General features: G+C 41.3%; 2 protein-coding genes across 3 annotated transcripts; both read right to left on the reverse strand.

Moving 5' to 3' along the window:
• Window positions 1-5,274: 5,274 nt before the first annotated feature.
• On the reverse strand, window positions 5,275-8,012 carry LOC147901348 (purple acid phosphatase 2-like). The gene is made up of 9 exons (XM_087375447.1): window positions 7,777-8,012; window positions 7,213-7,413; window positions 6,968-7,079; window positions 6,658-6,881; window positions 6,408-6,546; window positions 6,087-6,307; window positions 5,861-5,967; window positions 5,580-5,761; window positions 5,275-5,409 (listed from the first exon to the last, which is right to left on the reverse strand). The coding sequence occupies exons 1-9, from the start codon at window positions 7,951-7,953 to the stop codon at window positions 5,303-5,305; spliced, it is 1,470 nt and encodes a 489-aa protein (XP_087231573.1). The 5' UTR covers window positions 7,954-8,012; the 3' UTR covers window positions 5,275-5,302.
• Window positions 8,013-18,632: 10,620 nt separating this feature from the next.
• On the reverse strand, window positions 18,633-19,639 carry LOC147901349 (uncharacterized). 2 transcript variants are annotated; one of them, XM_087376181.1, is made up of 3 exons: window positions 19,336-19,639; window positions 18,964-19,154; window positions 18,633-18,824 (listed from the first exon to the last, which is right to left on the reverse strand). In XM_087376181.1, exons 1-2 carry the CDS (start codon window positions 19,467-19,469, stop codon window positions 19,007-19,009), a joined length of 282 nt encoding a protein of 93 aa, XP_087232307.1. In that variant the 5' UTR covers window positions 19,470-19,639; the 3' UTR covers window positions 18,633-18,824; window positions 18,964-19,006. The 2 variants fall into 2 exon arrangements, with proteins under 2 accessions (XP_087232307.1, XP_087232305.1); XM_087376179.1 differs by having other exon boundaries at window positions 18,634-19,154.
• Between the last annotated feature and the right edge of the window lie 4,732 nt (window positions 19,640-24,371).

The following is a 24,371-nucleotide window of genomic DNA, read 5'->3' on the forward strand; positions in this document are numbered from 1 at the left end:
GCAATAGAGATCCGCTTTTATATTCTCCCCACATGAGTGACTGACGAGCAAATGATATTGTGAAGGACTTGGTGTTACACAGTGAACTGCCAAATCGACTGGAGGGCCAGAACAACATCCCTCACGAATGGGGGAAGGACTCCGATAATTTTGCTTTGTGAATCTTGTCCTGTGCACCCCCTATAATACCACCATCGGCCAGGGGCAATGAAGTTCTAAGTAAAGGCGAATCTAAAGCCCCAGCCACCTTTAACACTCTGGATCCCGACCCTCAGAAGAAAGTTCGATCTAGGAAGGAACATGGACACAACCGCGGTGGCAGCCGGGTAACATCGCAAGTTACTCTGCCACTCCCGCCCACCTAGGGATGCCATGAACATCAGGTACAAGAAGCTATTCTCTGCGCTCAACACCACTACAACAATAACCGGCGGCCCAAAAAGGTCAAAGCAAGGGATAGATCTCCAATCACTCCAAGGATGACTCCGATGTGGACATCCCCACAAAAGAGGAGGGCACAATGCCATCTATGCCTTAGCTCCCAGGCCCTAATCCACCTCTCCAACCACAGCATCACCACAAGTGTTGGGTCACCACCAAGCTCTTGGAAAACTAGAGTAGTTACAAAGGCAAGTAGGTTGTCACGGTATAGAAGTTCGAATCTCAATAGGCAAGGGTTCAAAAGGTAGTAACACAAGAACCTGTGTCAACCTTGGATGCAGTACCACAAGAACCTACCATCGAACCCCCTGCAACAAACAAACCCCTAAGTCCCCAATGTGCCCTGATACCATGAATTGTACAACTCAATGAGAAGATCGCCCAGGCCAACGAGGAAGCAACACAAGAACTGACCCCTAGAATGGGGAGAGTTACACAAGAACCTTCCTCCAAGCTTGAGAGCGAGACATTGGAGGATGTCCCACTCATATCATCACCTGCGGAGCTTCCCGAATATAAACTATCTACTATATTAGAGGGTATACGGTACCACAAGAGCCAATTTTGGCACCGATTGTGGTCACACAAGAACTCGATTATCCCACAACAAAGAGCTCTCCACAAAGGATCATCACTGCACCTCTGGCAATCAGAATGAGCACAAGCTAGACGTGTGCTCTACATGGCTAATAACGCACTATGCGACTGCGCGACATTCGTCTCCACTGCATTCCACATGATCATCAAGTCTAGGTCTAAGTGAGTTTGTACGATAGGCATATCACTACGATGCACCTACAACTCACAAGTCAACCGATGCCCATGCACCCACCGGCATTCATGGTTAGCAATAGGTGATTCGTCCCTTACACATTTTTTGCATTCTCGCACTTTTTTTTGACCTCACAGTCCACCTAGTCCATACACATCACATCCACAACCACCCTCTTCATTGTTTTCTCCTTTTCCCTCTTCCTTCTTTTATTATCTGTTGTTTCTTTCCCCTTCCCTCGTTCTTTCTCCCCCCCCCCCTTCTCTCCCTCTCTCTCTCCCCTCCTATTCTCCCCCCTTCCCACACCCCCTATCCTTTTCACCCTCTCTCTTTTTTCCTCTCTCAAATTCTGGTAGCTGCTATCCCGCCGGCCGTTGCCATACTACTATCCTGCTAGCCATTGCCATACTACTATCCCTCCAGTCGTTTCCTTTCACCCAACCCCACGGCTCGTTGCCCTAGCTTCTAACCCACCAACCGTTGCTATAGCTCCCATCCTACCGATTGTGACCATCCTACCGATCGTCACCCCCCATCGCCTTATGCCATCCCCCTGGCCATAGGGATAGTGAAATCTATAATAAGACCCCCTATCCCCCCAGGTCGTCACCATAGCAAAAACATCAAAACTCTGCCAAAATTCTACCAAGAATCCCCCAGCTCCCTACCCTCTTCCAGCCAGCAATTTAGCCTCCAGTTCATGTCCTCAGCCTCCTCCTCCTCTACCAATTTGCTTGTTACTCAGTTGCCATCCTTTTTCCACATGGATCCTGTGCAAATTGCACACAGTATACTTAGAAATAGTTCATCTCCTATATTTCAAGATTCAAAATTTTTCTCATGATACAACCTTATCACTACAGATACAAGCTAAAAGATAGGTCTAAAAAGATACAACATTCTATTGATGACTCTTCATATCCCAAATTGATGTTAAGATTAATTGTATACTTTTGGATATAATTTGGCATCATAGTGGATAACCTAATGCTAGCTATGTATCCATGCATTTAAACAACTTAATTGCGTTGGCATTTCCCTTTTATTCTTTAAAATGTACAACTAAAATGATATTGCAAGTATCATGAGAAAATTGAAATATAGATTGTTTTATACAAATTGCCATGAAGAACTTGTGAAGGCCACACTTGCGGATGACTTTTATTATGAAGGCCACATTTGTGGTTGACATTTATTGAAGAATATTTTATTATGATGGTTGAGTATTTGCAATTTTCTTCAAGAAGGCAAGGGAAACTAAGTAAAAATAAAATGGAAGCCAAAGATGTCACCAAAATTGAGCATTCAAGCCAATGTCTTTGACTAGATTTATGCACTTTGCAATAAAACACCCCTTTGATATTAGAAGTTTGAAGTTAATGCAAGGGAAACTAACTAAAAATGAAATGGAAGCCAAAGATGTCACTGAAATTGAGCCTTCAAGCCAATGTCTTTGAGTGGATTTATGCTTACTTTCCCAAATGGAGAAATGCCCTTCACAATAAAACACCCCTTTGACATTATAAGTTTCAAGTCATTACATTAAGCACTAAGCCGATATACTAATGCTATCTATATATCCAAGTGTTTAAACCACTTGGTTGTATTATATACTCCAAAATGTACAACCGAAGGGATATTGAAGGTATTATGAGAAAATTGATTGTTTTATATAAATAGTCATGAAGGACTCATTTGTGGATGACTTCTATTACGGAGGCCACATTTGTGATCAACATTTATTGAAGAATATTTCAATATGATGATTGAGGATTTGCAATTTTCTTTATGCAGAAGGCATTGGTCAAAGCACTGTCCGACTAGTAGACCATATTTCGTCACAACTTGTACCTCCTTATCCAACAATCTTTGGTTGTTATAGCTATTTCTTTTCACCCATCACAAGAACTGGCTTCCAGGTCATCCGAACCCATAACCATCCCAATGTCAAGCCTTGTTGCCAAAATTTTTCCTGTGTTCCTCGAATCATGGACCATCTCTGACACCAAGAGCAACATACAAAAAAACAACCCATTATTTCAATGGTTTAAAAAAATACAATGCCGGTAAAATGTACATAGTATAAAAGTTTTCAAAAATCAATTGGAGTGGATATCCATTTTTTTTGTGGTTCTACTCTTAAAATATGATGATATCTAACAAGAGTTGGGAATGCAAGGGTTCTCTTAAAATTAAACATATAAACTGAACAAATCTTATGATGTATGTTCTACATGAAAAATTTCATCAAATCAAATGTACTTGGGCTTATGGGTTAAGGGCTTCCTACATGTTACACAAATATGGAGTTCCAAGTTTGGGCTTGCAGCCATGTCCGTGGAGGCTTCTTCCATAGATATTACCTCTATTTGTATCCACTTAAAAACTAAAATTTCTTAATGGATGCCTGAATTATTGGAAGACAATTTAATTCAATTAATAACCTTCCACTGTGGAGATCTAAGCTTACCTTAAATAAGGGGTGCCTTTTGTGAGTTTTGTTTCAAGAAAATTATTTTGGAATATTTTACATTGATAATACCTCTCTCTCTCTCTCTCTCTCTCTCTCTCTCCCCCTAACAATGGAGCCCACAAATGGCATGTGGCTTAAGCTCTTTTAAAATTGTTTTTGTAAGATATTGTCTTTTTTAGTCCTATATGCATGATAATAAGTATGCAACATTCTCATCTCTCTCTCTCTCTCTCTCCAACCCACTATTTACTTGCTACCTATCAATTTTTTTCCCCAAAATTACCGAATATATTAGGGGGAGTCGTTAGCCGTCGAGCAAAGGTCTTGATACAAAATTTGATCTAGAGTGGGACATGGCCCAAGACCTACACTACTAACAAGCACCCACCATTACCCTATTACCAGACAATTACCCACGCTTAAGATGGCAAAGCCCACCACAAGGAATTCGCCCAAAATTCTGAAGGTATGATTTGGTGATCGCTATGATTGCCGAAACTCAAAAGCCAAGTTGTTGGAAGGTTGATTTGTTCTTGGCTTCTCATATGCCTAGAAGGGTCGCAGCACGCAAGTACAACTAGCTAGTCATGAACGTCGACGAAAGATTGCATGTCACCCAGAAGCGACATTGCATAGTACGAACCAATCATGAACTTAGCCATCAAGCCAAAGGCCCTAATAGCATCTTGTAACTCCCACCACACCTCCCTCACGACTGGACACCTCAACAAGAGGTGTCTCAGATCTTCAAGGACTTTACCACACAAGGCACAACCCGAGTTAATATGCATCCATCATGCCAACTTCCTTTTGACAGGCACAATCTTCCACATCAAGATTTTTGCTTTGCCAACTATGCTACTTCCTACCTAACAATTGGTATGTGGCTGAAGCTCTTTGCATGGTTCTTTAAAACCATGCTTTTTGTTCAACCCAACCAATTCTCCATTGTTGGCAACATTAGTATGCCAAAGCTAGTGTGGCCTACATCAAAGATGGTCATGTTACGGAGTATACAAGTCACTGACAAGGTAACAATGATGATATGGCTACAACAAGGGAGGATTTACATTTGGTCAATAAGGTAAGTCACATCTTTCAAACCCGGCTTCCTCACAGGAAACACCCTCCCTTTCATCTTTATAGGTGAGAGATTTCTAGGTGGTTCTAGTAGGTCTTGTTGAGCAACCACTTATCATTTATTGGTTTGAGTTGAGGTTGAATTTGTTTAGAGGTGGTGTCTCGGAGAGTGTTATGTGAATTTGTATGGGAGAGGAATGTGTGATTATGAAAGGAAGCTGAGGCACTCTGTGATGAGAGCTCAGCAGAAGAATGGCTATGGTTCCAGTCGGTTGATATGTGGAGCACGCATTATGATGAAGGTTTCTTGATCCAACGGCCAGGATCAACTTTCCGTCAACCAACCGTTGACGTACTCTTTTCTTCGCCATCTCCGATTCGGAACTCGACACTTGGCTCCGCCTCCCCCATCCGTCGACGGCTGGGAATCGCAGGCGGTTGTCGATTCCGATCGGAAACCACCGGCGCCGGCGACCGGTCATTAGCCGGCGGTTCCCTACACCTTCCCAATTCTGGACAACCCTTACACTTCTCACTCAGAGCTTACCCGAATCAAAGATTGATGGCTTTGCTTCAGCGGAGGATCTCTTCTGATCCATGTTACCTGAAATTGTGGATGTACCTGGAACGCAGCTTTGAAGTACTGAACGCAAAGCACAATCTAGAGGTCAACTTCTAGCATTCGCACAAATTCGACTGATTTGTGTGCTAGAACAATGCCTTCGAGGAGAAACGATCAAGTTTCAAACGCAGAAATATCGATGGAATCTAAACGTTGAGCTAGTTCCGGGTGATCGGCGATGCTTTACTCACCATCGATGGTCGCCGATTTCCAGTATTGATTCTTGAACCAGTAGGAATCCGCCATTACTGCCTCTCCGTCTTGGTTCCGGTGCCAATAGAACAACGCGTCGGTGCGATTCATGATCTCCAAAATGCCGTGGCCGAAGCTGGCTTCTCGGAAAGCCGAGTACGCAGGCTGAGGTTCGATGTACCTGCACCAAAGTGAAGCAGTTCATCGTCCAAATTTTGCGAAAAAGCTCCTGCCTTTCCCGACCAGAAAGTGACGGATATGCAAGCGTTGAGCTTCTTACGGCCAAGCAAGGCCTTCCACATTTCCTCCGTCACCAATCACGATGTACACAGGGGCATCGTCATCCAAAACTGGTTCGCAAGCACCGTGGATGTTGGAGACGCGATACTGTGTACTCAACACCACAATGAGGTTATGAACTCATCAAAAATTCATGAGAAAGTGAGGGAGATGAACAGTAGAAACGAAAGATAAGCCAGCTTGCATAAAAGCACAATTTCCTATACCGTTCTTTCGTATGCGTGAACGTGGCCGGAGAACACAACGTCGACCTTGTATTTTACAAACCAGGCTTCGAAAACAGCCCGCATAGCTTCCCCTTCACCATAATGTACTGAGTTGCTATTGTACAATGGCACATGCATGATAACAAACAGCCATGGCGTCTTGGTTCTATCCACTTTCGGCAGCTCCTCGAGAAGCCAATTGTACTGTGGAGTATATTTCACTGCGACAATTCACCGACTACAATTCACCATCAAAATCGCGTGCAATAGAGTTCAAACCTGCACTGATGATGAAGCTCGATAGTTTTGCGGTCGTTTTACCGAATGACGAGTACGAAGACAGCACAACGATGTACGCCGGCCCGCGCTGGATTGAATACCAGAGAGGAGACGTGCTTTTGCAAGTTGTGTAAGGGGTCCAGTAACGATGCGTGAAAGCTTTGAATGTTTCGACCTCTCCCTGCAAGCACATTGCATGGCAGCTCACTGCTACGATTGTACTTCTAGTCGAAGCCTGTTCATCCATGCTCGAACACGTACTTCAGATCCTGCGAAGGGAGACGAAACTCACAAACGCCGGGCCAAATTCGATGTCGTGATTGCCGGACGCCCAAATCCATGGCTGGTAGGCCGTGCTTCTTTCCACGAAGCGACCGCAGGTATCCCACCGATTGTTGTCGTAAAAAGGGTACTTGTCTGCGTACGTTAAATCTCCAACAAACAGGACAGTTTGCCCCTTGCTTTGAAGATAATGTTGGAGAGTTCTGTTTGAATCCGGAGTTTGGCCCAGGTCTCCTGAAATCATCTTCTCCTGTGAGCGGGAAAACCACACGGGACTGGATTGCGCAGCAGATCGAGCAAGGGCGTTTGGAGGAGCTTACCAATCAAACCGAACGTGTAGGGGACGTCAGGCCCAACTTCCGGAGGTGTAAGAAACCAGAATTCGCGGGAATTGTTGCACTCCCCTAGCTCGTAGAAATACTTCCTGTCATACTGGCGGACACAGGAACCAAACGTCACAGAGGAGCTCAATGATGATCACTCCTGCAGCAGGTTGCAAGAGCGAGAAGACAGGACGTCCGTCATGGATGCAAATGATGATAGATTGGCAAGAAGCGAGGCTTACCTCAAGATCCTCGAGGGTGCAGTGATGTATGTAGCCCGATTGATAGTTGAAAGCCGTATACCTTGTTACGCTGGCGGTGGCATTGAACTCGTACTGCCGGCTCTTGGTGCCGTAACGCACGACGGGACATCCTGCGAGGTTTGGCGTAATCCACGATACGGTGACTGCCTTGCCATGATGATCGCCTTGCGTGATGTGCACCTTCCCGCCAAAAACAAAGCAAAACAAGAATGAGATATCCCGTAATGTGAGCTTCACGTCTCTCTGCAGGGCTAGCTAATTAACTTGCGGATCAAAAGATCGAGTATTGCGGAAAATTGAATCTACTACATGAGGTCTCTCTCGTTCGAGTTAAAGATTTGCTCTCGGCTTGCGAAAAGAGTATGCAAGTGAGGGAATTGCTCTTCAAGCTCGACGTCTCTACAGAAAAATTTGCTGCGGGAAGAAGAAATCTGGCCCTTGGGAAGAGAAGAAGGATTCAAAGTGAGGAGTAAGGCTGAGCAGATAAGGTGAACGAAATGCAAACCCTGCGCCATTTGAAAATATGGGAGATGAGGGAGGTACCTGCTGCGGGGAATTGAAGCCGGGAGGCGGGAGGAAGACGTCGGAGTGGAGGGGCATGTCGGAGGAGGGATGGAGGGGGCGGAAGAGGGGGGAGGAGGAAGAAATGGAGATGGAGAGGGAGAAGAGGGAGAGGGAAAGGGAGAGGGAGAGGGCGAGGGGAGTCGAAGCAGCAGCCATGGCGATGAAGAAGCTCAATATTACAGTGCTACAACAGTCATGGCGATGAAGAAGCTCAATATTACAGTGCTACAACAGCCATGGCGATGAAGAAGCTCAATACTACATACAGTTCAACAACAAGAAACAAGGAAGAAGCAGAGAAGAAGAAGAAGAAACGAAGAAACAGCAGCTCACGAACAACATTTTTCACTTTTCTATCTCCAAATTTTAAACAGTTTATGCAATTTACTTATATCCATTTGCACATTTTTATTCAAATTTTGACACCCCAAGAATTTTATGCAATTTACTTATATCCATTTGCATTTATTCACATTTTGACACCCCAAGATGGCTGATTTGTTGAGGCAAATGTTTTCTCTTCAACACTTAGAACCATGGCTTGTTCTTTTTCTGCCGGCCCCTCTCTCAGTTTTTGCAAAGGGTAAGGGAGATTATTCTCGCGAGATTATGGGCTTGAAGGCCTCATATTTTGGCTTGTGTTCCATGTTTCGAGGCTTTCGTCCATAGGCCTTCGCATTTACTCATGTAATTCAACTTGTTAATCTTGTTATATATATTATATATACTTTTCCCATCTTTTATAAAATAAAATTTTTAAAAACCCTTTATTAAATGCTGTTCAATGAGTTTTTTCAAGTTCAAAACCATCCCTACACGTTTACTCCTTTCTAGCATATCCATGGAATATCTCCCCTAACCTCCCTAACATAATATATTATGAGTTTTCCTTTTACTAGGTTTAAAAACTTAAGTTGCCCAACATCTAATATTGCCCTTGACATGAGAATCTTCCTCTAGTCCCTTGAAAATACAGTTTTTGAATTTAACACTCCTCCTTACCTTTGAGTGCACTCATGAAATTGAGGGCATGCATATCCTTGTCTCTTCCTACCCCTCTCACAACCTTCAATGATTCATCAGAAAGCCACCCTAGCGACAAGTGCAAGCTCATGCAATTTCAACACTTATGCTGGTGAAATGTAAACAAACCTAAGAAAGGGGGAAGGGAGTCATGATCTAATCACTTAACCTTGAATATCCTTTTTTTATACAAAGTCTTCAAAATTTCGCCTTTGTCAAATAGCATATAGTACACTAGAGAAGCATGAAAAGGTTCAAACTCAACACCTCCACCAATAAAGTACTTTTATTTTTATGTATGTCAAAGGTCATTAATAGTTATTTTGTCCCAAGAGAAGAAGTCATCTTTTAAGCTTTTGGAGGAACAAATAGGGGGGGGATTCATCCCTTTTGAGAGGGATGATTGAGCTTTGTGTCTCCTTTAGTCTTTCTCTTCATGTATGGTCCTTTAGAGTTTCATACTATGGGATTTTTTCTTTTCCCAAGTGGCATACGGTTCTTAAAAAATAGGACCACCAATATTGTTTTTGAAAAATGACACAATATCATATGTCTTATTCCTTCTAAACGTCTCAAATTTTGTCCTTTACTACATTATATCTTGTGACTAGGGAGGTTTTTGGGCAAACTTGTGTGGTCCCTATTTCGTACCAAGTCAACATAAGTAAAACCGATTTGCCTTGGAGAAAGTAACCTTAAAGAAAAATACTTTATCATAATTGAAATGATTCTCCCTTTTCTTTGAAGGAAAACATACTCTCACACCATGTCCCATTGCTCTTACTTAAATATAGATGGGCATTAACAACCTACCAACTTTGTTCTTCATTGATTTTGCACAACAATTTCTTCAAATGGACTAAGGGACAAATATGGTGAGTCAATTTGAATACAAAGAGCAAAAGAAAAACTAGAGGAATATCTTGGTGTTGAAGGGATCTACTAGATGAGCTCCTTCTTACTCCTTCCATAAGCTTGACATGCCCTTTCTTTTGCTTACTATGCCTTCTGTATTTACCATGATCTTTAGGATGGAAAAAATAGGTCACTAGAAGCAAAAAGTATATAAGAAAGGAAGTTGGAGGGAGGCAAGAAACAAAGCTAAACTTGAACCCATTTAAGAAAAAATGAGAGCAACCAAAGAATGATTGATGCACTGTGTAACTATTGGGAGAATGCTATCATGCACCACAATCACACACATAAGGAAGAGACAAGGGGACAAGAGGGGGGGGGGGGGGGGTGTTGGGGGAGGTTGCGCTTGGGGTGGGAGGGGATGAGCCCAAGACAGAGCTCTTTGGGTTGGTCATCCCCCATAGGGAATCGTATGTGGGCAATCGATTAGGAGGGCCAATGCCAAGACCATTGGTCATCAAAAGTGAGGCAATTGAGGATCTGCATACTGAAGCATATAAGGAGAGGAAAATAAAAGTATTTTGGTATAAAAGATAAAACTTTCATTATGAAATTTTGGAAGCATAGTGAAGCGTATAAGGAGAGGAAAATAAAAGTATTTTGGTATAAAAGACAACTTTCATTATGAAAATTTGGGCCTTATAGAGACTTGATGAAATAATAAAGGACCAAAATTGGACAAGAGGAACCCTCCATTTAGGCATGTCGAAACCTCCCTAATAGAGTCTCCCCAATTTTGGGGCAATAGATTTGTTCACAAAAAAACTAAAAACCTGTGATTGGTTACTCACATTAAAAGGATCCTCTTGATACTCCAAACCATTCACAAATAGAAACCATGCTCAGGTATTTCTTTTGCTTGAGCATTTGTCTTATAACTCTTTATCTAACCAAATCACCTTACAAAAACTTTTGAAATCACCTCACTTCACTTCCAATTTGTTCTTTTCCCTCCTATTTCTTTTATCTCTTAGAGTCTTTGAGAGAACACTTGCACCCAACTCTATGCACTACTTCCTCCTCTTTGCACAAAGTTATATTTCCATCCATCCTCTAGTAGTACCTTTCTATCAAAGATTCAAGTTTCCACGATCTCTATCTTAACAAATGCAAGGAATGTTCAAGAATACAAGAATACAAGAGCTACAAGGGACTTTAATTCACTCTTGTCTTATAGACTACATACAATTAACAATGCACTATGGTTCATGCACTCATTTCCCTTAGAACAAGATATAACACAATTGGAATAGGCTTCAATTCTTATAATGAGGGACCAATGATCTTTTGGTTTGGTTAATTATTTTATTTATTACAATTTTATGTCCTTTTCGAAATAGGGTTACCACTTTAACTAGCTTGAGAGATGCATTTGAAGTATAACAAAGTTGGCCTTAAAGTGAGATAATCCATTCTCAAATGAGGGCATGATCATGTGATGCCCATTGGAAGGGCCATTTAATACTGAAATGGGTCATAATGGTCTAGCATTTACAATCACATGACAATTCAACATCAAGGGCCAAAATGGTTGCCCTAATGATGAATGTAGCAAGCAAGGACAATTCTAACTGCTCACAATAAAATGGAGAGGCTAATTTACTCCTTGCATCAGCATCCACTTTACACTTCTTGAGTGTTTTGCAAAATATTTAGATATGCTTGATCTACCTACTAGATTTTGTCACAAATACTTTGTCCATCCTCAAAAAAGTGATAGCTGAGGTACTAATTTGTCCTTTTAATGCATGTACCTTGTTTAGAAGGAAAACTTGATAGAAAGCATACATGATGTGTTGTGAATGTGAATTACAGTCTATGAATTAGGAGCATTGCACAAAGAGTAAAAGAAATGGGTGTATCCCACAATGTAAGGACCCATATGAACCTCCTAATAGTGCTCCGAAGTACAGTTACATATATAAACTTGTTTGTCATCTTTATGGGATAGAGAATTGTGCATAGTTTGAGATCCTGCATTGCATCCTATCCTCTTCTCTACCTCAAATCACATATTCATAGATCCCTACTGTTGGTAGCCATCTCCTACCGATGTTGTAAATTTGTTTTTATTTTTTTGGCAAAATATCGTAGATTGAGTGATTGTTTTTTGTCAAGGGAGCATATTCCTTGAAAGGGGTTGTGCCTTGAGCCCTTTTCTGACCACAAGGCCCACACACAATATGAACCTTTGAGAAGGTGTATATAAACTGGGGGGCCCTTTCGAGATATAAAAGATCACTCAATTGTGGGTCTTATTTTTTGTGAAGGTTCAAGGCTTTGTAGCTCCAGGAACGAAGTCAGTTGAATTTTTTCAAGTTTCAAAACGTGGGAGACAATGTTTGAGTTAGATTTATAGATGCCTTATATCAAGCCAGCAATGTTATGTTAGGTTAGCTTTGATTTTTTAGTTTCTTTCTCAAGGTCAATTAATCCTCTGATACTTTTAAGTCTTTTCAATTCCTTGTGTGAGTGTGAGGTGAAGAGAATTATGATATTCTTGTGTGAGAAGCGGTTCCATTTTTTAGCAAAGATGGTGTGGCATTCAGATCAATGATTGCTACAACCAATCATGAGACTATTTTAGGACATCTTGGGGATACAAAATCAATAATGAGATCTCAAGAACATGTTACAAAGGGGCTTTTAAGCAACATCAAGTGATCACATTGGTAAGTTGAAAATTAGACTAGCGCCATCAACTTGGGCATCACCAACAAACTCTCAAATTGTAGGCTAGTGCTAACCCATGAAAGAAATTGTGCCATGTAAGGGTTGCCATGAGGACATGTGGCACATGTAGGATGCATTGCTCTAATTGAAGGCACCAAGATGGTGTGAAGTGTGTTGCTACCACCATCATGCTACTTCTTTGGAGTTGTGTAGACTATAGCTTGCTACCACCACCACCATGTACTATGGTTCCTATTGGAACCCGTGCAAGCCATAGTGTAATGCTTCAAATGCCATGGCCAAGATTTGGAATGCGTTGCTACCACAACCATGCTAGTTCTAGTTCAAGGTACATATCCTTATCCAAGCTGCAACTTGCTACTACCACAAACATGATCGTTCCTAGTGAAGCACACAATGCATTGCTTCAAAGGATGTGGGGTATGGGTGGTACAACGTGCTCCCAATCATATTTCCAATAGAGGGCACATCGTGTTGTATACTACATCCAACTTATCTAAAGGGCAATTGGCAACGAGTGAAACAATTTGATTGCTCTGTACTTCATCAAATGCAATGCCAAGGATGTGAGACCATACCATGTGTATGTGACAAGAAGCATCATGTCGATGCAAGGAAGGCTCTCGAGAGTCGGTTTGCAACCATGAACAATATGTCATGCATGCCCTCTTTCTTGAGAACAAAATCAAGACTTGCAACATCCAAGTCCAAGCTTCAATCTCTGATAGAGATGAAAGATCTTACATACTTATAGACCACAAGGTGAGAAATATAATGAGCACATGCATAAAAGGACATGTAAAAATAGTAACTAATCTCAAGTAGCAATAGAGACAATATTATATATAAAGGACTCCAATAGATAGTCATTTACGATTTCGTAACGGTGTATGTATTTATCATCAAAAAGAACATAGCCCACTTTGTGCAATTACCAAAAAAAGGGCATATCCCACTATAGAATAAAAGGTTATCAAGGAGCTAGTATGAGTAGGTACTCTAAGGCCTTCATGACATCAAGGAAATACTAAGAGAGGCAAATCAAAAAAACTCTACCATATGCTCTTTCACAACAAGCACCAATCCCAAACTAAGTTCCCAATAAAATGATTAAACACAAGCCCTTTTTGCAGATGCATACATGTGCGCCAATTCCACTCGTGAAATAAGTTCCCTCCATTGGAAGCAGTATAATGTTTGTGACATTAACATTTGTGTAAATGGAGACCCAGCTTGTTTTAATATGAGGAGAGATGAGAGACGTGGCCCTGAAACATAACGTAAGACATAACATTGCACTAGGAGCTAAGCCTTAATGTAATACTTAACCTTGTCCTTACATTGTCGAAAGACAAGTGGAGGATGAGCGCTAGAAGACAAGGGGTGAAAGACGAGGGCTAGAAGACAAGGGCTTGAGGATAAGGGTGTAGATTTCAACAAACATAAGGATTAAGCATTACTTCAACACTTACCAAATGTGAGATCAATCGAGCAATGTCAATGGAGAAGAAAAAAATTTCCTCAAATTCTATCAAATCTGCAAAAGTCAATATAAGAGTCAAGCAACATTGACATTCCGTGGATAGTACCATGAAAAATATCAATGTTCATTAAAGACGGTGAGTTTTTTGCCGAATGACAAATGTGACAAGTGTAAGAATGTTAGGAGACATGGAAATATTAGAAAGATAGTATCAACATGCGGGAGCAAAAAAGTTGGATACGCCCCTAGGCCTATAGAATAGAATACTGACCAGTTTGAGGTTTCAACAAATGATTTTGCAACTTACTTTTTTCCTTGAAGGAATGTTAATGGAATGCCCTCCAAATTGCACTAAAAAGTCACTATCTTGTTTGATTGTTGCAGTTTGGAAGATTTTTTGGACGAGTCCCTCACCACCAAGCTCCAATCTTCCCACACACTAGTCAGCAACGATAGTCCAACTCCACAGTCCATTTGGGAGTACCCAACCACATATTCATACCATAGCGATAGCGCATGATGTTGAGCTCCGCGTCAATGGGATGGCAGAAAAGCATGCACCTTCATTGTCACACAATTAGGCCATGCAAATATCATCTTGGGCACTTGCTAACCACCCAGTGCAGCATACAGCTGGCAAGGCCCAAGTACTTTATATTGTGCTTAATCTGACCCACCAGAAGTTACTAGCCAGTCTATTGATGACTCAGCTCCAGCCAAATGTACAGGCAGTTCTTGGACAGGGGTCTTCATCCTTGCCCTCTGCTCCATTTCTAGCAGATGGGGATGTCATTGGCATCTGTAGCTCATGGCATGGCTGCCTCTACAGCCCACAGCAGCAGCAGCAGCAGGAGAACAGAGCAGGGTCAGACCTGCAGCATCAGTACAGTAGCTGTAAGGCTGTCTGGCAGCCTATAGACAAGTGCAGGTACAAGGAGCAAGCGTAGGACACGTGGCAGGTCAGCAGTCTGCCAGCATCAACAGGTTGTATGCCATATCAAGAAGTTAGTAGTCAGCAACGTGGTCGGGTGCCATGTCAGCAGGTTGACAAACAGCAGACCCATTCAGATCAGTCTGTGGCAATTCATATAAGAGCCTGTATTCTCCTCTCATTCCAGTATCCAACAAGATCCTCCCTCCGGCTATCAGAAGCCCCAGAACCTACAGCAGATGCAACACCTCCAATGGTGGCTCCACCTCCACCTCTAGCAGCAGCGCAAGTGAAGTACTTCCAGCAGCAGCAGACCCAGTCCATGCAGCAGTTCTAGGTAGCCCACAGCAGTCCCAGGAGCCCACCCAGCTCCCGCAGCTGTAGTTGCAAAGCAGACCTCACAGCCTTTAGAAGATCCTTCCTCCCATGGCGACAGATCTGCCATAGCCTCTACAGCATAGCCTCAGCCATAACCTTGGCCCTGGACAGCCTCGTAGCCTCGACATAGCTCTTCAGTGGGACTCAGACATGCCCTCTTCAATGAGGAAATCACATAGTTGTACAGACGGTATTACTGGTGACTGCCAGGCCCCAACTAAAAGAATGAATATAGTAGGCATAAACCTCAACCTCTCAACCTCTCTCTCTCTCTCTCTCTCTCTCTCTCCCCCCCACCCAAAGTCAGCATTCCACACTTTCGCACTCGGTAGGGAGAACGAGCACAGTTAGTGAGAGACTATTCCAGGCCACTTGCCTGCTACATACACTTTCATGATAGCTTACATCCACTTGCCCATGCTTCTGCACTCGGTGCGGAGGACGAGCACAGTTAGTGAGAGACTATTCCAGGCCACTTGCCCGCTACATACACTTTCATGATATCAGAGATTTGAGCCATCATCTTAAGGCTTTAAAGCAAAGAGTCTTTTTTCAAAAAACATGAAGCTTAAAAAAATGTCCAACCACTAAAACTAAATTCAAACACAAAATAATAAAATAGTGAAACTTAATAAGTGGAGAATTTTAGGACTTTTGGTTTTGCTCTCAGGTTTGGTACGAGTGTCAAGATGGCATATGTATGGTATGTTCCATCCGGCTCATGATGTTAGGTACAAGTATTTTAAAATATGCAACTATGATCCATACCTAATTGTGTTAGACACACATGAGAATGCCCAATATCTATTAATCCACCACACGAGGCCTTCCACCTTTGACATCTACATGGCAGCATGTCTCTTTCCTCCCAAGGCATCAGATAATAGCAGCACAGCAATGACATGCATGCCCATGCGCATGTCACGCATTATAGGCAACCCACCAGATGGTACTCTACAATGGCTTACAGGGATAGCCAGGACTAGAGCATAAAAATGTAGTCATCATGGGGGTGGACGAATGTCATGGATACGTCGTATCGTCTCCTTTTGCCTTGTGGATCCTAGATCTTACAGTTCACCCAATATATCCTTCCATCTAGCCTCGTCCCACACAGTCCAGCCCAAGTCTCAGATATTTCCTTCCATCTAGCCTCGTCCCACATCATCCAGCCCAAGTTTCATGCCAAAGCCTAACTCACTCACATGTATCCTTCCATCTAGCCTCGTCACACATATATCCTTCACATCTAACCTCCCCCATTTTGTTTTATGCCAATGGCATGGTGTTGATCTCAGATACAGCAAAGGGCCTTAAAGACATGTTGATCTTACAAACATTTTAGGGCAGCCAAGATATGAAGGTCAACCTTGGTAAGACCAAACTCAGATTCAATACTAGGGATGCCTACCTTGGACATGAATCACTTACTTCAGTTGGAGAGCCAGTTAAGATCATCACATCATATGCGTACTGGCATGCATGTTCACAAGGACCAATGTCAACATGAAATAGGCAGCCAAAGCCCATCTGACCAGAGAACATGCCTCAATAGATATATGGAAGAGACAGTTCTTCCAAGCCCACTCTCAACATGCCAACACAAAGTCCCTTCTCTTTGATCCTCAAAACAAACCAGCAGAACTATATGTAGAAGCTTTCTCGCGGAAAATCTCAAGGAGGCTGATGAGTGTGTTGGACTTGAGCCGTTGCGCTTACACATAATTTGACGGAAGAGATGCACTCCACATGGCATCATTCTAGCAGCAAGGCCATATACACAAAAGTCTTATTTCAGATCATCACTAACCTCGACAAAATTCTGTAGTATGGCCAAACTGATGCAGGCAAACAGAGATTACCTTTCATCGTCTACGCAGGTCACAACAGACAGGGACGAGAGGTGTTGGTAAGCACAGGTCACCAGATGATGCCACTCTCGTAGCATGTACCTCCCCCCATACCAGTACCCTGTGGATGAACCATCACTATGTCTGACACAGCAGCAGATCCACCAAATTACTAGAGATAATCTATGGCAGGTGAAAATCCAGATGACTTGGGTGTCCCCGGGCAGAGACGTCCTTCACTTGGCTAAGGATGGCTTATTCGGGCACCAAGATACCTACAGATCCACATTTCACATATTGTACGAGTCACTATGGCCAATTTCAATTATCATCACTAGTTCCACATTGAGGCAAGGCAAGACGTTGAGGCCACAGAGCTGAGTCTCTGAACCCTATGTGACACACAAGAGGTGGAGACAGAGGACCATGTGCTACCAAGATGCTCCCAATATTATGAGATCCAAGGCAGACACCACTGTCTTCTCCAAAGGGATTCCAGGACATGAGCCAAGTCACTGACTACCCAAACCAGCGTTGAGTGGCTGTCTTTGTCAAAGCTTAAAGACACAGGTGTACAGTCATGCAATCAGCAGCCAATCACGGGCTCAAACAGCACAGAGTCACCAACTATTGCACAGGAGAAAGTTTACACTAAGTTCCCCAGGTGAGCCTGCTCTTCATGGCCACCAAACAGAGTGGAGCAGAGATCGAAAACAGCAGATCTAATACATACTTGAGATCTACACATCTTTGGCTTGTTCCAGGTATTGCACATTATTTTCAGCTTTTTTAAAGGCCTTTTTCATCTTTTGCAGACGTTTCTAAACCTCTCTCTCAGCTTTTTAAAAGGCCTTTTTCATCTTTTGCAGACGTTTATAAACCTCTCTCTCTCTCTCTCTCTCTCTCTCTCTCTCTCTCCATCCACCAGATGGAACTGTGGATACCCTTGAAAAGCTTGGCCTTGAAGTCCCCCCAATCATCCATGGCATAAATATGTGGACAAGAGAACAGAAAATCAAAGAGGACTACTTTGTGCTTATGTTCTCATCCATACCCAAAGCAGAAGCTGCTTACGCAGTCCATGAGCGTCTCAGGATACCAGAAGCAATACACCAATTGGAATCATCTACCTCACTCACGTACACCTAGAATCATCATTATGCATAAAAATCTCATCATGTCGTTGTCTCCCTTTGAGATACATGTAACATGTAAAGTAAAGAGAGTAAAGTGCATTGGTCCAACTTTACAAGTCCTAACTATTAAATCACTAAAATAGTTCCTGATGTTGTCCATGCCCAAGCAACTCCCTAAGTTTTCTAAAATTCCAAATGTGCAGTCAGTGAACCTCTCAGGATCAACAAAAGTGATATACCACTCGGAATCATGCCCACCTCTCTCACCTCGTCCCCTCCTTTCCCTTCCCTTCCCTTCCACCAAAATGAAGGCAGTGTAAATAGTTAAAAGAGAGGAGACCCCACACATTCGTTAGAAGAGCAGACACAGATCAAATAATATAGCACTTGGGATCATCCCTGCCTCCCCCCTGACGTCTTCCCCTCCTTTCCCTTCCCTTCCCCCAAAAAGAAGGCAGTGTAAAATAGTTAAAAGAGAGGACAATGACAATTTCCATCAACCTGAAAAGGAGTAACACAAGCCGCCTCCTTACAAAGATACTGGATGGAGTTTGGCATATTTCCCATGATGATGATGCCCATGAAAACGCCTAGCCATGCTTTCTATCTTGAGTCTCCTGGCCCACATCAAGGTGCAAAGTCAGGCTCTTGGAGATCATTTCAGACAAAGAGAGACGTTCGCTTGTAGGTAAATGAATATAATTCTAACAATGGAGAGTCTGGAAGGAATAAATAGAGGAAGAACGATAGGATTACAGGGAGGCTTATTTTCTTATCATTTCCACAGCCAAACAGCATATCAGTCAGGACATCCCGCCAGGTATGCCTCAAATCTTGGTCGTGGAGGGTCACTCCCTCTCTTTACATTTAAACCCCTGACAAAACATGCCTCCGAATACTCATCTTTCCAGCCTTCCCTTAGCTCTGCGGAATCCCTATGCCACTGCCTGTAAGAACAACTCACGCACAGCCAAAAAGTCAGCTCCGAACAGAGGTTTTCCACAAAGAGCATCTGACCTCGACAAAATCGACTCTACAGAAACTCATAGAGTCGTCTGCATAAGGCATAGCAAGAACCGCTTTTCCATAAGTGGCGTGAAGAAGGTGCAGGTTAGAAAATGTGCTCACTTGCAAACAACAGAGCACATCATGAGGTCGACGCAATCCAACTGCGCAAAAACACGTCTAAGAATGTCGGAAGGAAGTATGGACGATGTATGATTGGCAAAAGACACAGACGGAGCAAGTGCAGGAGCTGCCATGGGGCATCATGATGATGATGACGATTACCTCATTTTTGTCATCCTTGCCTGGTAGTAAGTCGGCTTGACTTTCGCTTATGAGGTCCCTTATCGTGTGCAAAATGCACGGCTAAATTCATTTTGTGAATTTTTGGGGTGTTTTGGAGAGTTTTTGTTGTGGCTGACCAGCATCGCTCCGCTGGATTGCCTTTAGTTTTAAAGAATAAAATTTAAGGTCTTCATTTATAAATCACAAACATTGAGGGATAATTAAGTTTGTGTGGTCAGACCAATAAATATAATTTGTTCCAAATAATTTGTGATATTGTGGGTTGTTTGTCCAAATGTGGTCAATAGTCGATCCGTGTGTGGTGGTTGCTTCATTGATTATTTGTGTCATACTGTAATATTTCATGAATGTATGAAGTTTGTTTGTGTTACCATTTGATAATGAATAGTCTATATTGAAATCACCTATGATTGTTGTTGGTGTTGTTGTTGGTATATCATGGAGTTGTTGAAGTAGAGTTAGAAGTGTAGTTGTTGATGCTGAAGGTGATTTGTAAACATTGAGGACAACATATTTTTTTCCGTTGTTTTGATCAAACATTGTGAGCAAGCATTCCAGGCTTCTTTGAAAATGTATTTCTCGTGCATTAGCTAGACGTGTGCTTTGTAGCAAGTTGCTAGTTCAACACCTATAATTTTTTGAATGCATGAGAATCTTGGTAGTGCGAATGATCTTGAGTCTCATAGATGAATTTCTTGGAGGCATAAAATTGTACCGGAGAGGATGCTATTGTCTGCGAGGATGTCTTGCAAATGTGATGCAAGAGAGCGTGTGTTAAGGGATTGTATTGTTTCAATTTTGTTGGTGCTAGTAAAGAAGTTAAGTTGTTTGGGAATCCATTTTCTGTCATTGCGCAACCTTTCAAGTTCTCGAAGCACTTGAATGTCAACTTTGATGTATTGCTGTAGAAGAGGTTTGATAAGAAAAAGGTTGTTAGGGTCTCGAACACAGGATAGTGTTGTGTATGTGAGTCCATGTGAGAGGGGTCGAAGGCGAAGGAATCCATTGTTAATCCTTGGGATCTGTCTATAGTTCTAGTAGTTGCTGGTTGAATTGGAAATTGATGGTGAGAAATTGTGTTGAGGAAGTTGTTCCTATTTGAAATTCTCTTGTGATTGCAAGCATAGGAGTCCAAGAGTGAGGGGTGTCATCAGAATTAAGGTGTGCATTGTTCATTCTTGCCTTTTTCCCTATGTTGTTGTTGTTAAAAAGAACCCAAACAACATTTGGCTTTATTGTTTGGTTGGAGCTCTTAAATATTCCATTAGAACCATTAACGAGTCCATCTGAAATGTCCAAGTTTTCCAAATATCATGCCTGGCTTTAAATGCAAAGTTTGGTGCAAACCAGATGTGTGCTTTGGGTTTGTTGGGATAGTTATTGTTTTACTACAGGTCTTGTGTCTTGTGTCAATCGCTTGCAAAATATGCGGAGGTTCTTGCAATAGCTCGAAAACTTCTTTGTTATGAATATCTTTTGAAGCATTAGTGTAAAACAGAATGTTTTCTTTATTGAGTGGTTATCGCAAGTAATGGTGGTTTATGTATTCAATGTCCTCTTTTGTGTGTTGGCCTATTCTAATTCTATTTAGTAGGTCAATGAAGTTTTTGTTTCTTTGTCTCATTGGTATAAGTAGTTCATATAGGAGACATTTTCCTTCCAATGAGAGGACATCATTTGTGTGTTACTATTCTACAAAGAGCCATGAATCCTTGGTTGGGCTTGCTTGACAAAGATCTCCACAAAGAATTACATCTATGTCTCCAAATGGTTGAAGATGGTTATGTTTAATCTCACGTAAACGCATATTTGCCGCAACCAATGTGTTCTGTCCTATCAAAGACACTTCGTCAAAAACAACTAGCTCAAGGTCTTTGTAATGTTGAGATAGTTCTTGGAGCTTTTCAGCTGAGAGACTTGTGTAGTATTAAAGGCGAGTGCAAAGCTGCATGGATTGTTGTACCACCAATGTTAATGGCAGCTTTGCCCATGTATGCAAGAAGGAGAACTTTAGGAAGTTCAATATTTGAGGTTTCTTTATGTGAGTAGTATCTTAAGAGTGATTGCACAATAGCCATCAAAGTGAATGTATTTCTAGTTCCAGCGTTACCTGTGAGGAATAGATGAATTCTTTTTTGTGGTGAGAGTCTTTTCTTTAACATTATATCATCAAGAAGGAGTCTATGTTCCTTGTTGAGCAAGCACAAATACTTGTGGTATTCTTTGTTTAGAATTATTCTATAAGTAATAAAAGAATTGTTCTAAAAATGATTTTTCTTTTCTCTGTTTTGCAACTCTATTCCAATAACGTACATTTATTTGTTTACAGATGATACTTTAGATCTTGATGTTGAGCTTGATGTTGTGTTGCTGTGGCTTGTTGAAGGCAATTTTGGAATAAGTTTGTTATATTTGTTTGTGTTTATGATGTGTTTGTGTTCGTTATAAATGTCATGCCAAGTAGGTAAATCACTATCTAATGTTGGCTCATATTTGCTATGCATATACAAAGTGCAAAGCTCTCTGTAGTAATTTTTTGGATCAGTGAATTGATTGTAGTTGTTGAAACAAATGATTTTTGCCTTTTTTATTTCTCTTGCTTTGGATTTTGAGGTTGAATATTCACTAGCAAATGTTGCAAGACAAATATGGAAGAGAGTGGAGTCACGTTTGAGGTACTTGGAGATTATGTCTTCAAAATATATGTATGTGCTTTCAAGAGGAAGCTTTTCTAGTTGTTCTCGCCTTTTGATCAAAAGTGTTCGATTGTTTGCTGTGTTTGTATTTACATATTGGATTTGACATGTGGAGCTTGTTAACGGTAAAGAGAGAACAAGGTATACTGCTTGTTGGGAACTTATGTGTTGAGTGTTGAGGATTACATTTCTGACTTTACGAATACGCTCATTTGGTGCAACATTTGACATATTGCTTTGGGATATAGCGATTTTCACTGCTTCAGTGGTTTCCTTATCGATTTTTGTATTATAAGAGGTACAATATGAAGCTGCCCCATGTGGATTAAGTATAAATGGAATGCCTATGTTTGCACCCCATAATTTGAACAAAGTTGGGTTAAAATTGTTGTTAAAAATGTCTTTAGGATGTCGTTTTAAGAATATAGTTGGTTGTGAAATTGATGCTTGAAGTGTTGAGATGTATTCTTGGTCACTAAGACCAACTATTTTTAAGGAATTGTAGTTCAACAACAATGTAGATTGATCGCTTAGAACAAGTGGTATGTTTTTCATGTTGCTTTTGAGGGCATGAAGTTTATCATGATTCTTAATTGGTAAGAGTATACATGTTTTTGCCATTGGTGGTCTTGGAAAGCCAAACCTACATTTTCTCTTTTCTTTAAAGCATGTTTTGTGATGTTTGTGTGTTTGAATGTGTTTTTCTTCAAGTTGAAATAAAGATATGTCACATGAAATGTACCTATCCTACAAAAGCCACAACCTCTTCATTTGTTGATACCCCATATATAGGTGCATTTTCAATCCAAATTAGGCCATAGTTGTGTTGGCATCCTCTATTTTGGAATTCTGTTACAAAAAAGAAATCATTAATTTTCCCTAGGATGGTATTATCTTTCTTACGAAGATGTTTAAGAGCTTGGAATTTGTGAATGTAATATTGTGCTGTGGTTACTAGATCTGAGCATATGAGTTGTCTTATTTGTACATTTGCATTCTTCTTGTTTATTTGTTTGTACATTTGCATTTTCTTCTTGTTTATTTGTTGTACTTGGATTAAGCTTCTGCAACAATCTAAAAGAGGTTTCCACAATCTTTCTGGTGAAGACAATGTTATAAAGAAAGTTGGAGTCCCTAACTGCGTTATCATTGCAAATACATTTTTCTTGAGTGAATATTTGTAGTCTGCTGAAGTACGAAGGTGTGCAAAATCTTTATACCCAATGTTTGATTTCAAGAGTTTCTCAATTGCTTCACAAGGACTTTCATTGTTTTGAAAAAAATGTTTTCGATTGATACTACGTGCAAATCGACGGTCCACATTGACAAGTTCCCAAGAAGCAATGTCTTGGTATGAAGTACGCATTGGAATGTTGTAGCTATGTTCAATATTATAGACTAGTTTTGAGTAGGCAAGCTCCTCACAAAATGTGTCTTTGAGAATGCTCAATGGGGCAAAGCCCTCTAAAGGAGCTACAACAATAGTTTTATCTTCAAAATCAACAACTTGTTGGCTAGTATATATTCCATGGACCAAAGTGTTTGTGTCCAAGAAGTCATTCTCATGGCCTTTAATGTTTTCTTCTTCATTTTCTTCATGCTCTTTTTCTTTCATTTGATAGGATTTTATATGATTTTCCCACAATGTGTTCATTTTTACTTTATATTATTTGTATAGTGGAGATTCCAATAACTCTAATAGCACTAGCATTGTGGTAATCGGTCACACTATGCCACTCATGTAGCTATGCTTATATGAGAGCTTGCATTTGATTGCAAGTGCTACTATGTCGTGTTGGTTTAGAAATCTTGGTAGCACTAGTTGAGCTCTATCAACATCGGCAAAAACATTAACAACACTCCCATGCAAACCATATTGCCCTTCATAATTTAGCTCTCTTATCTGAGCAAAAGGTATTCAAATTGAGATCAAGAGTGCGTCAATGTCATTAAGCTAGTTGGTGAAGTTTTTTTTAATAGCCATCTTCATGGTCTTTAAAGACAACAAAGGAATTTTCCCATTTTTAACATGTTTGTAACATTGAGAAAATAACATGTTCTTTGATAAATTCAAGTTTGTTGCATCAATTCCATTTGCTTGAGGAAATAGTGCCATGTGTGATTTGATCTTTTTCATGTTGGAGAAAAATTTCAAAG

This window comes from Dipteris shenzhenensis, chromosome 6, assembly GCF_047967505.1.
Source record: "Dipteris shenzhenensis isolate YYH24624 ecotype China chromosome 6, Dip_SZ_1.0, whole genome shotgun sequence".
Classification (NCBI taxonomy): Eukaryota; Viridiplantae; Streptophyta; class Polypodiopsida; order Gleicheniales; family Dipteridaceae; genus Dipteris; species Dipteris shenzhenensis.